The following is a 14634-nucleotide window of genomic DNA, read 5'->3' as shown; positions in this document are numbered from 1 at the left end:
CTCAGAAATCCCATCTGCAATTATTGCTTGATCTCCAAAATCAGTCTATGCAAGTGAAATTATGTTCAGTATGAGTGTTGTCATTAGTGCCACTTTGAAAATTAAATTCATGATAAAGTTATGATCTGTTGTTTTTTCAAACTTATGCAAAAACAAATCATGAGGAAAAAAAATACAGTATGCGATAGTTAATAATTATTAAGAGCCCTTTCTTTCATATTTATGAATACATTTTACCACATTGCAGTTGTTTTTTTTTTTTTTAATGAAAACTCAACCTATCTTATTTTTGAGTTCTACACATGTGGTGATACCTTATTTACACCAGGATGTTAATAAAATCAATGCTGGCTATTCTCAGAATAAAGTACTTATATCCACAGTTTCAAATTGCATAAGTCAAATGGTGTCCACTTATGGTCTTCTCAAAACATTAAAATGACTGTTCTGGATGCTCAGAATGCATCTGAGCTTATCTAGAAACCGTTGGCTTCTGGGGGCCTAAAGCCGCCCCCGGACCCCCGGCCTATGGGCTTCGGCCCTGCGGGCCTCGCACTTTCTCCCCCCCCAATTTCTAGTTCTAGTTCTAGTTCGCGCCCTTGCAACTATGTGGAGCCTTTGTAATATGTGTTAACATGTACACTCAACAAAAATATAAACACAACACTTTTGGTTTTGCTCCCATTTTGTATGAGATGAACTCAAAGATCTAAAACTTTTTCCACATACACAATATCACCATTTCCAGTGCTTAATTTGTAAAGTGGGAGGTCCCGGAGCGCAGAGGATGGGTGGCTCCGGTGCAGGAAAAAAAAAGAAGGGCGGGGGGGCTTGCGAACAATGCTGTGCGTCACACTTAAAATAAACTGCACACCAACACAAATATGCACAGACACCTTCACAAATGACACTAACACCCTGCCTTTTCCTCAAAAATTACTACATTTGTGTTTGCTGTCTGTCTCTGTACTTTTCTGCCACTTTTGCGGTCTTTTTCATATTTTTCCCTCGTTTCAAAAGTCGCCGAACGCACTTTACCGTAATATATGCAACATATAGCATACTGTTGGAGAGCACGGTTTCTTGGCTTGCTGTCAGTGTTGAAATTTTTCAGATTGAGGGCTTACATGAGAACTTACGGTAATGAGAATCAGCGGCGCACTAGTGTGAAACTTCCATGTTTTTCCTCTGCATTATGACATCACAGGCTATGTTTACCGTAATACACCATATATCATTGGAAAGCCCTTGGTGTTAGCTTTACAGTGCCCTTTGAATCATTCGGATTGGACAAACTATGGCGGAGTTACGGTAAAAAAAATATGCATATGGAAAATATGGCGTGGGCACCATTGCCATAGATAAAGGGATAAATAGCTGGTGGAGCCAACGTCAGAGGTTCCGGAGCGCGCGTCCGAGGTTCCGGAGCGTGCACCGGGTTGCTCCCCCTCAAATTAAGCCATGACCATTTCCCTCAAATATTGTTCACAAACCAGTCTAAATCTGTGATAGTGAGCACTTCTCCTTTGCTGAGATAATCCATCCCACCTCACAGGTGTGCCATATCAAGATGCTGATTAGACACCATGATTAGTGCACATGTGTGCCTTAGACTGTCCACAATAAAAGGCCACTCTGAAAGGTACAGTTTTGTTTTATTGGGGGGGGATACCAGTCAGTATCTGGTGTGACCACCATTTGCCTCATGCAGTGCAACACATCTCCTTCACATAGAGTTGATCAGATTGTCAATTGTGGCCTGTGGAATGTTGGTCCACTCCTCTTCAATGGCTGTGCGAAGTTGCTGGATATTGGCAGGAACTGGTACACGCTGTCGTATACGCCGGTCCAGAGCATCCCAAACATGCTCAATGGGTGACATGTCCGGTGAGTATGCCGGCCATGCAAGAACTGGGACATTTTCAGCTTCCAAGAATTGTGTACAGATCCTTGCAACATGGGGCCGTGCATTATCCTGCTGCAATATGAGGTGATGTTCTTGGATGTATGGCACAACAATGGGCCTCAGGATCTCGTCACGGTATCTCTGTGCATTCAAAATGCCATCAATAAAATCAAATCAAATCAGTTTTATTTATATAGCGCCAAATCACAACAAACAGTTGCCCCAAGGAGCTTTATATTGTAAGGCAAAGCCATACAATAATTACGGAAAAACCCCAACGGTCAAAACGACCCCCTGTGAGCAAGCACTTGGCGACAGTGGGAAGGAAAAACTCCCTTTTAACAGGAAGAAACCTCCAGCAGAACCAGGCTCAGGGAGGGGCAGTCTTCTGCTGGGACTGGTTGGGGCTGAGGGAGAGAACCAGGAAAAAGACATGCTGTGGAGGGGAGCAGAGATCAATCACTAATGATTAAATGCAGAGTGGTGCATACAGAGCAAAAAGAGAAAGAAACACTCGGTGCATCATGGGAACCCCCCAGCAGTCTAAGTCTATAGCAGCATAACTAAGGGATGGTTCAGGGTCACCTGATCCAGACCTAACTATAAGCTTTAGCAAAAAGGAAAGTTTTAAGCCTAATATTAAAAGTAGAGAGGGTGTCTGTCTCCCTGATCCGAATTGGGAGCTGGTTCCAGAGGAGAGGAGCCTGAAAGCTGAAGGCTCTGCGTCCCATTCTACTCCTACAAACTCTAGGAACTACAAGTAAGCCTGCAGTCTGAGAGTGAAGCGCTCTATTGGGGTGATATGGTACTATGAGGTCCCTAAGATAAGATGGGACCTACAACCCCTGGCAAAAATTATGGAATTACCGGCCTCGGAGGATGTTCATTCAGTTGTTTAATTTTGTAGAAAAAAAGCAGATCACAGACATGACACAAAACTAAAGTCATTTCAAATGGCAACTTTCTGGCTTTAAGAAACACTATAAGAAATCAAGAAAAAAAGATTGTGGCAGTCAGTAACGGTTATTTTTTTAGACCAAGCAGAGGAAAAAAATATGGAATCACTCAATTCTGAGGAAAAAATTATGGAATCACCCTGTAAATTTTCATGGTTGGTTACTGGAGTCAGGTCGAGACCCCGATGAGGACGACGAGCATGCAGATGAGCTTCCTTGAGATGGTTTCTGACAGTTTGTGCAGAAATTCTTTGGTTACGCAAACCGATTGTTTCAGCAGCTGTCTGAGTGGCTGGTCTCAGATGATCTTGGAGGTGAACATGCTGGATGTGGAGGTCCTGTGCTGGTGTGGTTACACGTGGTCTGCGGTTGTGAGGCTAGTTGGATGTACTGCCAAATTCTCTGAAACGCCTTTGGAGACGGCTTATGGTAGAGAAATGAACATTCAATACACGAGCAACAGCTCTGGTTGACATTCCTGCTGTCAGCATGCCAATTGCACGCTCCCTCAAATCTTGCGACATCTGTGGCATTGTGCTGTGTGATAAAACTGCACCTTTCAGAGTGGCCTTTTATTGTGGGCAGTCTAAGGCACACCTCTGCCCTAATCATGGTGTCTAATCAGCATCTTGATATGGCACACCTGTGAGGTGGGATGGATTATCTCAGCAAAGGAGAAGTGCTCACTATCACAGATTTAGTCTGGTTTGTGAACAATATTTGAGGGAAATGGTGATATTGTGTATGTGGAAAAAGTTTTAGATCTTTGAGTTCATCTCATACAAAATGGGAGCAAAACAAAAAGTGTTGCATTTATATTTTTGTTGAGTGTATTAACATGTGGACATTTCTGAATCAATTTTACAAATGCTAATTGTCTGGGTCGGAACATGGCTGCTGGCCACCATTAATGAGCAATTTTAATGTTTCTTATGTAAACCTGTGTTTCTACTTTTAGTAAAGTCATTTTTTGAACTGGTAATGTACTTTTTATTTAAGTGTATTTGGTTTACAGTCACTCTCTCTTTGTAAAAACTGGAGGAGTTGATGCACAGTGCAGGTTCCGTGTTGCGTACATGAAGAAAACAGCGAAAAAAAACCCACCTGTAATTTTGGATTATATGTGACATACCACAGGAAAATAAGCATCTAGCAACAAATTCTGGTTACATCTGCACTCAATTTTTAGCCTCAAAATCTAAAAAATAAATCAGACAGTTACGTGATGCTGCCCTTCTTTGTGTCACTAAAGAAAATGTCCACTTTTATCTTTACCTTTGTCAACATGTTGGAGGTTCGGCTGAAGACTGTGCTGAAAGCAGACTCATTCTGTTGTTTCATAAAGGGCTAAGAACAATCCAAAGAGATTATTTTCAATTCATTCCACTGAAGCCAGTGTTTAGTTCAAAGAAAAATATGCTTGTGCAAGATGAGAACAGTTGCCGCATGCCATGTTTTTGGCAGTTTGGAGTGTTACCAAATTTGCAGTGCAACAAAGTTTCACCATTACCACAATGCATGTTCTTGTTTTAATCATTTTGCACCCAAGTACAGCCAGTGTGCATGTGCATCATGATGAGGTAAACATGAAAGCAAAAAGAAGCTGCAGATTTGAGTCTGACTTTTTTTGCTGGAGTGGTAACAATCCAAATTGACTCAAGAGCTGCTTAAAGATTCCCACGCCTCCTAGCAACTGTGGGATACCCACCATGTCACCAAATACAGGCCAAACATGAGGACGTAGGTGAGATTTTGTACCTCTGGCTCCATTCTTTTCTTGCTGTCTATGGTTGTGTATCTCTGCTAAATGAAAGGGTTCTTTCTATGAAAGTTGACAATGATAATAAAGAAATGATGTTTGGTTAAATCCACTGTATAAAAGGAAGAATGAAGGAAATGTTTGTGTCTGTCCAAAAATAGCTGTCAAAAAGGAGATAAATTCCATCTGTTAGAAGGTGTCAGATAAACATGCTGACCATACAGTCATCAGTATATAATAAAACATACAGTTCTGGAGTTGTTGGATGGTATGCTTTTGTCAGTATTTTACAAAGATAAGGTTTGGGGCATAAAGTGTTCATGCAAAGACTCTCATCAAACTCTTACTATGACTACAAAATGGGCCATTTATTTCTTTAAACATGTCTTACATTCAGAGTTTTGAATGAGTGATTTTTTTGAACATGAGGGTGTCATCAACATATAGCCTGTACACTGCAATATTTTTAAGGAAATCTCAATCTCTGCACATTTTATATTTCTTTTAACCTCTGGTTTGGTTCTTTTCAAGTGCACTTGAGACTTAAACAGTGCAGAAGACTATTCCGCAGTAGTGATGTGTGTATGTGCTGACAAACTGTTTGGGATTGACAGTAATGATTACTAATATAAGTTGTCTTAAATAATATGTCTTAACAAATCAGAGCCTTGCTGCAAATTGCATAAACACAACACAGTTGTTTCAGTTTCCCCTCAAATGTTTTGCATATGTAACTGTGTGCATGTGTAGCATAGATTTAGCTGTTGGTATTTACAGTAGGGATACAAATTGGACTGACTACACTGCCACAGTCTTCCCTGTCTTTCGATCAGCAGTACAGATGATACATAAGTGCATATGTGACGGAGGCCAGCAAGAGTGGCTGTGCAATAATAGTTAATAGGCCTCATTCCCCCAACAGCTAAAGGATACTCTGGCTACTCAGGCGAGTAGCCGACTGGCCAGAGCGTCCCCCTCCCATGGCGGAGATTGCGAGTTCACGTCCTGAAGGGAGCAAAGGGAATAGTCAGAATCATAATGCAGTGCAAGCCATTACAGATACCCACGAATGCTGCAGAAATTTGTATTTTGCCACGACAGACTTTTTAAATGGCCCACGGCTACCATGAATTTATTTCATTTATATAGTGCCAAAGCTGCCTCAAGGTGCTTCACATAGGTAAGGTCTAACCTTACCAACACCTAGAGCAAACACAGATAAACATGCTGACCATACAGTCATCAGTATATAATAAAACATACAGTTCTGGAGTTGTTGGATGGTATGCTTTTGTCAGTATTTTACAAAGATAAGGTTTGGGGCATAAAACTCTCATTAAACTCTTACTATGACTACAAAATTGGCCATTTATTTCTTTAAACATGTCTTACATTCAGAGTTTTGAATGAGTGATTTTTTGAACATGAGGGTGTCATCAACATATAGCCTGTACACTGCAATATTTTTAAGGAAATCTCAATCTCTGCACATTTTATATTTCTTTTAACCTCTGGTTTTGTTCTTTTCAAGTGCACTTGAGACTTAAACAGGTCTTTTTTGTAGCCAGACCTTCACAGTCCCAGCGCAAAGACACATTTGCTTTTGAAGCTTCTTCAGAAATTGACACATCACTGAAAGACCAACTTGTCAACAGTCAATTTTTTCTGCTGCCACTGATAAAATGGTCACCGGAATCTCCTTGCTGTACTTGGAAGACTATTCGTCTTCACCATTTATCACCGTCCGATTCATTTCTTGGTAACTGGTTCGCTCTTTCTGTATTCCAGCTGGACGGCTGAAGAAGAAAGGTATTGCTATCTCCTACTCTGTCTCCCCTTTGATTCCTTCACTCAGACTCTGCCCTCTGTATGGGTGTGTGGTGTTGCTGCGTAGCTGGCGGTGTCCATCCTCCTGTTTCTCCTGCTGGATGGTTCTCCTGAGAACGGGCCCTCCCCTCCCACTCGTCCTGTCTCTGTCTTGACTTTTTCTGCTTGGTTTTGATTTTGGGAGTTGGAGAGAGCTGTGTTACTCCTTGTCGTATACGTGGGATGTGGGTGTTTGAGAGAGGAGTCAATGTCATATTCACAAAGCCCCGTGTTAAGATAAGAGCATGGTTATTCCCCTGTCTGTCACCACTAAACAGACTAATTATATTCCTATATGGGATTACTAATAGCATGGACTCACATTTCTCCCACTGGGCTGTTTAGAGTTTGTCAATTTGGCTCTTTTACAGTCACACACTGGATTTGTTTCAGTGTGTGTGTGTGTGTGTGTGTATACAGTACGTATATGTATTACTGTTTGTACTCTGTCTCATTCTGGCTGACTGCAAATCTCACCGGAGCACAACCCAGCCAAATAACCAATTTGTTTCCCCACAACCTGACGGTAACCTCTGTGTCCTGCTTTGTGATTGGCAGCTCATACGCCGTCGGCACCTCTAGCTCTGATGCCACCGCCGCCTTCTAATACAATTCATATGAACAGCGTCGGACGCTTGCAGATGCAGCTTCACCTAAATGGCCTGCAGCAAAATGCCACCGACCTGCGCAAACAGCTCTCCCAGCTGCGCAAGGTACAGGTATGTAATATCCACACCATGCATAGACCGGTATATAGCCTATAACTCTGTACATATATCAACAATATCATGATACATGTACAGTCTTATTGCCAGTTTTCTGGGAAGACATCATGAAATGCCAGACAGGTCAATCTTTGATTAATCTTGGGTTGTCCTTTACAATTTAGATACACTGATGTAAATATCATTCAATTCCAGCTGCCATATAACAGTCCCATATGTTGCAAATCAATTAGCCGCTTTGTCAGTTGATGTTGGAAATGGTCCCAGCTCTTACCCTGCATCCAAATACTCCATACACTGTAAAAAAGTCTGTGCAATTAATGGTGAAATCCTGTGGATCCACAACATAAAGAAACTGTTAAATGAAAAACAATGGAGTGGTGTTTACTTTACAGCAATAATGTGTAAAATATAGAACTAAACTGTACTGTGAATTTAACAGTACAAATATGTCAAAATAATCATATACCATTGTAGAATTTACAAATGACTGTAGTTTAAAAACAGAAAAACAGTAATACCAAAAACTATACAAATCAGTTAACTTTTACAGATGAGAATTTTCACAAATACAGTAAAATACTGATAATTAAGGGTTTGAAACAAGAGGTAATGTGTCTGTTTAAACTACATTTAGAGGAAAATAAAACATGAGATGGCCGTTTTGCAGAGATTTTAGCTTCTAAATAGACAAAATTACAACAGGTTTACTCTGTAAAATGTACATATTTTATGTAAAATAATTTACACATTTACCGTCATTTTTACAGAATTCTCCTGGTAACCACAGCTGGCAGGATTTTTCAGTAAAAACAAAGGAATTTTTTTCCAGTGTATGTACTAATGTCAGTTAGGAAAATACTACCCAACTGTTTACTGTCATACATGCTATAAGTAGGTCACCGAATAGTAGGTATCAGTACCAGATCCGTACCACCTGCCAGGTCCGCAGTACTGATGTGTGTATGTGCTGACAAACTGCTTGGGACTGACAATAACGATTACTAATATAAGTTGTCTTAAATAATATGTCTTAACAAATCAGAGTCTTGCTGCAAATTGCATAAATACAACACAGTTGTTTCAGTTTCCCCTCAAATGTTTTGCATATGTAACTGTGTGCATGTGTAGCATAGATTTGGCTGTTGGTACTTACAGTAGGGATACAAATTGGACTGACTACACTGCCACAGTCTTCCCTGTCTTTCAATCAGCAGTACAGATGATGCATAAGTGCATATGTGACGGAGGCCAGCAAGAGTGGCTGTGCAATAATAGTTAATAGGTCTCATTCCCCCAACAGCTAAAGGATACTCTGGCTACTCAGGCGAGTAGCCGACTGGCCAGAGCGTCCCCCTCCCATGGCAGAGACTGCGAGTTCACGTCCTGAGGGTAGCAAAGGGAATAGTCAGAATCATAACGCAGTGCAAGCCATTACAGATACCCACGAATGCTGCAGAAATTTGTATTTTGCCACGACAGACTTTTTAAATGGCCCACGGCTACCATGAATTTATTTCATTTATATAGTGCCAAAGCTGCCTCAAGGTGCTTCACATAGGTAAGGTCTAACCTTACCAACACCTAGAGCAAACACACAGGTGACAGTGGTAAGGAAAAAAACTCCCTCTGATAATTTTGAGGAAGAAACTTCAAGCAGTCCAGACTAAAAGGGGTGACCCACTGCTTAGGTCATACTAATAAAAACATTTTTAACAATACAGAGGAACATAAAATTTTTGAGAATTATTAAGTCCACGTAGGTGTCTAGGACAGCACCAGTTGGTTGGGGGGGTTGGATCTTCAGATCCAGTCTTTGAGCATAGTCCATTTTGCAACTACTGTAGTCGACCTTTATTTGACCATTTTCATGTATGTCCGCGGTGTTTCTGTGTAGGCTCTCAGTTGTCCAGGTGGTTTCCATAGTAGAGAAGCTTGAATCTTCGACTGGACTGGGTTGCTTGACGCGAGGACGTTTCGCTTTAAACCGCGGTCTTCCATGAATTTTCCTGAGAGGTTATTCCTCTTCAATTACAGTGCTCCAGCTGCCTCATAGGATAGTATAGTGTAGTTTATTTGCAAACTAGGGAGGTAGTAGCTTGTCGTCACATCTTTTGACTACAACTAAATGCCTACTAATTACTAGGACACTACAGATTGTGACATACTGCTTTTGGCAGTAAGCTGGAACAACAGTTTGGATGTAGCATACTATGACACGTTTCACACAGCGCAAAGCAGAACACAGTGCAAGTGTCATTGCTAATTTTCAACTGAAATGCTTTTGATTTTCATGCCCAGTGGCCACATTGTACAACTACCATATGCAACAAGTTCACAATTTTGCGTATGCAATGCATTCGCCTAAAAAATGGCTGCAGAGCTAAATGTAAGCCCTGCAGAGGGTGTGTTGCCTCCATGTGCCATCTGGGAAAATGCAATAATGTAGACTCAGCACAGACGTAATGTACAGAGTATAGGTGTAGTAGCTTTTTGAGTGAATGGAATATATGCGCAGAAATTCATACATGCATTGCAGTAAATTTTGACACAGTTGTGGATTCACATTTTAGAAGCATACAGGTGTATATCTTTGTGTCTGGTCCTCAGTGCAGCATGTAGTATGTGCATGCCTATAAATGTATTATGACAACACAGAATCAAACAGTTGATGGTTAGAGAAAAGAATGTGCAAAATTGTTATGCATCATTTGCTGTCTGTATTCATGTGCACCACTAATGAAACCAAAAGTAAAGTTTAATTGCACCTGAGGCAGGGAATGTCTCAGTTAATGGCAGCCTCACAGCAGGTGATATGCTCCAGCTGAGCAGTATCCTGATGCATTATATGGAGCATAAAATTTGTAAATAACCCAGTACATCTTCCTCCTGTAATTCCTCTGTAAGTCTCTCAAAGATGCCACACAGCAGAAAACTCTGAAGCACAGGGTCAGGTCCACTTTTTCATTTTCCTCCTCTGTGCCAAGCACATCCCTCGGTTCCTGTTCCACATAAACATGACACTACTTCTGCATTGTTTTCAAATTAGTGGATGCCATTATTACACAAACTACAATGAACTGTGACAAATCCACTGCATTACACCAAAAACAACAGGTGTTTTCTAGCCCAGACATGTTATCTGAGCAGAAGGTGTGCAGGACTGACAGCATGACTTTTCATGTAGTGCTGTTTAACGTTTGCAAAAACCAGGTCATGGAACATGTATAATTTTATGTTTAAGTACGGTAGGTAATCTGCAAATGAGATGTTAGATAGCTGATGAAGTCCTGCAACAGGTTTATTGACAGCTGCAGATGGACACATACACACAGTTAAATAAAGCCGAACTGCTCCTTATTGATTAACTTCAAACCCACACTGCTTATGTGAGCGTTCCTGATCTGCTTTTCCTCCCCCAATTGAACTGGTCAGTCATAAGTCACTCTCACTCTCACTCTCACTAGATCAACCTCTGTTTTTAGATCAGGTCCTTCTTTCTGTGATTTGGGCTTTTTAGACCAGGTCCATGTTTCTCTGTTGGGATCTGTCTGTTGTCTTTCTTCTGGACTTCAGGTTGTGGTGGCCTTCTATCAACTGTTCATCTCTCACAAGTCTCAAAGGCATAAACTGGCCCCATCACAATTGCAGAAAATCCATCAGCCACGTCCTGCCCAATCCCATTTTCAAAATTGAGAAAGAGGGGGTGCCTGTTTTGGTGAAATATGAAGTCTAGCATCATGCACTTTTGCCATGTGTTGACGCATCCACCACCCCATGAAACTGCACGGAGTTCTGGATGGCAAGTGGCAACCACCCAGTCAAACAACTGATCCATTTTCACCTCTCTAACAATTTACGTGTCTGCTGTAGATGGCAATGTGGGCATTCTCTTGACCTTCTCTAGCTGATGGGGTAGTCAATGCTGGGGTACGAGAAATGTGCCACAAGTCCAAAATGTCAAAGCTTACTCTCCCTCACAACGCAACTGATATTTTCCCAAACTAACCCTTTGTTTAATACAAAGTCATTCTAGTGATACCCAAGGATCCTTCAAAGAGACCTTTTTACCAGACATCCAGTAGCATCCAAGTTTCATAACCACACAATAAGACAGGAATCACCAGGACCCTAAAGACCTGGAGCTTCATTCTCATGTAAAGATATGGGCACCGCCAAACACCTCTGTCTAGTGACATCATGACTCCATAAACTCTTCCATCTCGCTATCCCAGAGACATAAATATCACAACAAGTTCAACACTTTCACTGCAAACAAATACACTTCTGATGGCCAAGTCCAGGAAGTCATTGAAAGCCTGGATCTTAGTCTTCAGTCACACCTATATCCCAGACACTCCTTTGGTTAGATGTTCAGATGATGGTTGATAGATTGTTTTTACTGTGATTGGCGCACCATTTATCTTAAACTATATTAAAAGGTGGAAACAGCTGTTTTATCTCCACTGGCATTTGTTGCTGTGTGATCCGTTAATTAGGCACAGTGTAGTAATGGACTATCTGTAATATCTAAATGATATTATCGATGTAATTGTTGATGTAGATGCAGGTAATGTATCCTAGATTTCAAGAGAACTGCTTTGAGAAGAGAATTATGATGGGTAACATACTGAAGTCATTGCATACTGTGAAAATAAAATAAATTTGGACTCATAATAGAAAAGTCAAGATAGATGCAATATTAAATCAAACACCACCAAAGGCTTATTGAAAATGAGGGGATTAGATCATTTTTTTCAGTTTTTCACTGTTCAGTTCGGTGCCATGGTAACTGTAGGAGGAGTCAAGATGAGACTCGATAAACGTTTCCAATCAGAGAGGAGTTGATTGGAGTCTCTCATGAGAGCAAGAGACAGGAAATAGGCCTGCAAAACTTTTATTTGCTCCATGACAGCAATAACGAGGGCGTGTTGAACCGTCTCAGCAGAAAGACTAGAAGTCAAGCAGTCAAGGGTGCCGTCGAGCACAAGAGGACAGTTTGCTGTTTACCTGTCTGTGCACCTGGACCCATATTGTTGCCTATGGCGATGATCAGCAGTTTAAATTTTGCATGTGGCTCATGAATTATACAGGAAGACGGTGCAGGAGAGAATGGAAGGTGGGAGCACCGTAGTACGTGATATAAAAGCACAAAATGTTGTTTTTTTAATTTGGCCAAAGAAAAGTAAAATATTTGCGCATGCTCGCTGTGTTTGGACTACCTGATCAGAACAAAATATTCCTGTTGCACAAAAATTCAAGATTCAGATAAAGATGCCTCATTCTCAGAGTTGGTCAGTTGAGCACTTGATGCTTCTTCTAGTTAGTCTGGCAGGTAGGTTGGTGTCAGTACGGTTTACCAGAGCGCAGAAATAGTTTAGGTAACTTTATTTCCTTTTATTGTGTTTGTTTTTTATTTCATATAATTTAAATGCTTATTTCATCCTGGAGTGTCTGGTTTACACAGTCAGGACCTTCTATCCTCGAATGTCAGTTTGTGCCACATCAGTCAGATCATTAACTCTGAAACACTGTAGTCGTTGATTATAAGCGTATAAAACCTAATGATGCATACCTCTGTGGCTGTGTTGCACCATGTACCAGCTGGCACCAGAAAGTGTGTTTCTCCCTCGTGTCTGTCTGTCACTTACACAAAGTTTTTTCACAGTAATCATATGCCACCCTGACCACAAACAACACCAGATTTAGACCCACTGCAATCACATATCCTTCAGTGCTGGACACACTCTCAGTGCAAAAATAGGCCTATTACAGCCAGACTGCAAAACACAAGCACAAAGTTTTCTCTTTCTAAATGCATTGAACACTGAAATCGTGACACTCAGAAACAGTATGCGGCAACATGTTCGCCCGCTGGAGTGAAGACTGACGACCAAATAATACAAATCAAAGTTTTGAACAGTGCCAAAAATAACCCAAAAAATGCCTAAATGCAGACCAGGACAAGGTTAATGAAATACAGTTTGAAAGACACAAGTACAGAACAAAGAACACAACCAAACATGCAAACATAGTGTGTCTGTTGTTAATGAGCAGTGGAGCCACTCCTTAACGAGCCGGTCATCAAAAGCAGAGGTCTGATTTTACGTAACTAATTGACCATAGCAAATACTGTAGACAAAGATATGAAGAAGACATTAATTTATATAAGAAACTAGAAGCACTCAGAGAGTGCAAACCTCCGCCAAGGCCATGGGGTCACTGACGCCATAACATCTACACGCCATGGAATCATTGTCTGCTCAGTAGTAAAAAAAAGTTTTATCTGCTGTGACTGGATAGCATGTATCCTTAGCGCTTGGCATCACAGTTTATTGCAACTTGCACCTTTCCCAGAAGCTACTGTCATCTGAGCACTGATATTGATATTGCATGTGCTTATAGACAAAAACAAATAAGAGACAAAATTCAATTTATTGTTCAACTAAACTGCAAATATATGAATTTTTTAACATTAATGAAACACTTCTCTAAACAAGGCCATAGGGTCACTGACCCTAAAGAGATTCCCTCCTTGGCACAGTGATCTATTTCTTTTTGTCTCTTTCTCTAAAATTGTATATAATAATCAATTGTATATAATTATTAATATATAAACAAAAATAAACTTAAGAAATATTACAATTTGAAAACAAATGCACCCGAACGTGATGACAGCTGCAACTGCTTAATGCTAACTTTTAACATTGAAAATGCCATAGACATGCTAACGCGTTAGCATTGGGATCCGGATCGTGATCCGGATCACCACTAAAATTTAATCACTTGTTCCTCTTGTCATGTCCAACCACTCCACAAAATTTCATCAAAATCCGTTGAAACATTTTTGAGTTATCCTGCTGACAAACAGACAGACAAACAAACAAACGCGACCGAAAACATAACCTCCTTGGCGGAGGTAACTATGGTTCAGATAAGAAAAGTCACCTACATGCTTGCTCAGGGCAGTTGATAAGGTTAGACCGCACCCTTGTGATGTGCCTTTGGATGACTTATTTTATGATTTTGTGATATATATAAATACACTGAAGCGAACTGAATAACCATTATTACCATTACCATTCAGATAATGTTATGTAAATTTGCTGAAAATATTGAAAGTAATGCCCACCTCCTGCTACATCAACATTTATCATTTAGCTCATCTTTTTTTAGATGGATGGAAATCTGTACAATATATCGTTATTTGTACATACTGATTGGTACAGCGTGACAGGTTGGTGTGTGCGCTGAACTGACAGGGGGCATGTCCGCCAACAGCTCCAGCTGTTGAGATCTCAGGGGTCTGGACGTCACAGCTGGGGAACATGTACTGTGTTTGGACAGACATGACCTTACAACTGGCCACTGTGATGCGCGTGTGTCTGCTTGCTGTCCTCATGTGGACATACATAAAAATAT

The 14634-nt window shown here is 40.8% G+C and overlaps 1 protein-coding gene across 8 annotated transcripts in view; it reads left to right on the top strand.

Moving 5' to 3' along the window:
- The window catches only part of si:ch211-278a6.1 (SRC kinase signaling inhibitor 1), a 323862-nt gene that overhangs the window by 251248 nt on the left and 57980 nt on the right, over window positions 1-14634 (top strand). For 6 of the 8 annotated variants that reach the window (XM_034189725.1, XM_034189721.1, XM_034189719.1 and 3 more), the window contains 2 exons: window positions 6410-6430; window positions 7046-7206. In XM_034189725.1, the coding sequence (XP_034045616.1) occupies window positions 6410-6430; window positions 7046-7206 (182 nt within the window). The remainder of the gene's footprint in view (window positions 1-6409; window positions 6431-7045; window positions 7207-14634) is intronic. The other 2 variants (XM_034189723.1, XM_034189720.1) reach the window with 1 other exon arrangement.

Source organism: Thalassophryne amazonica, chromosome 16 (genome assembly GCF_902500255.1).
Source record: "Thalassophryne amazonica chromosome 16, fThaAma1.1, whole genome shotgun sequence".
Lineage (NCBI taxonomy): Eukaryota > Metazoa > Chordata > Actinopteri > Batrachoidiformes > Batrachoididae > Thalassophryne > Thalassophryne amazonica.
The sequence above is the reverse complement of the archived record's forward strand: the minus strand, read 5'-3'. Positions and strand labels throughout refer to the sequence as shown.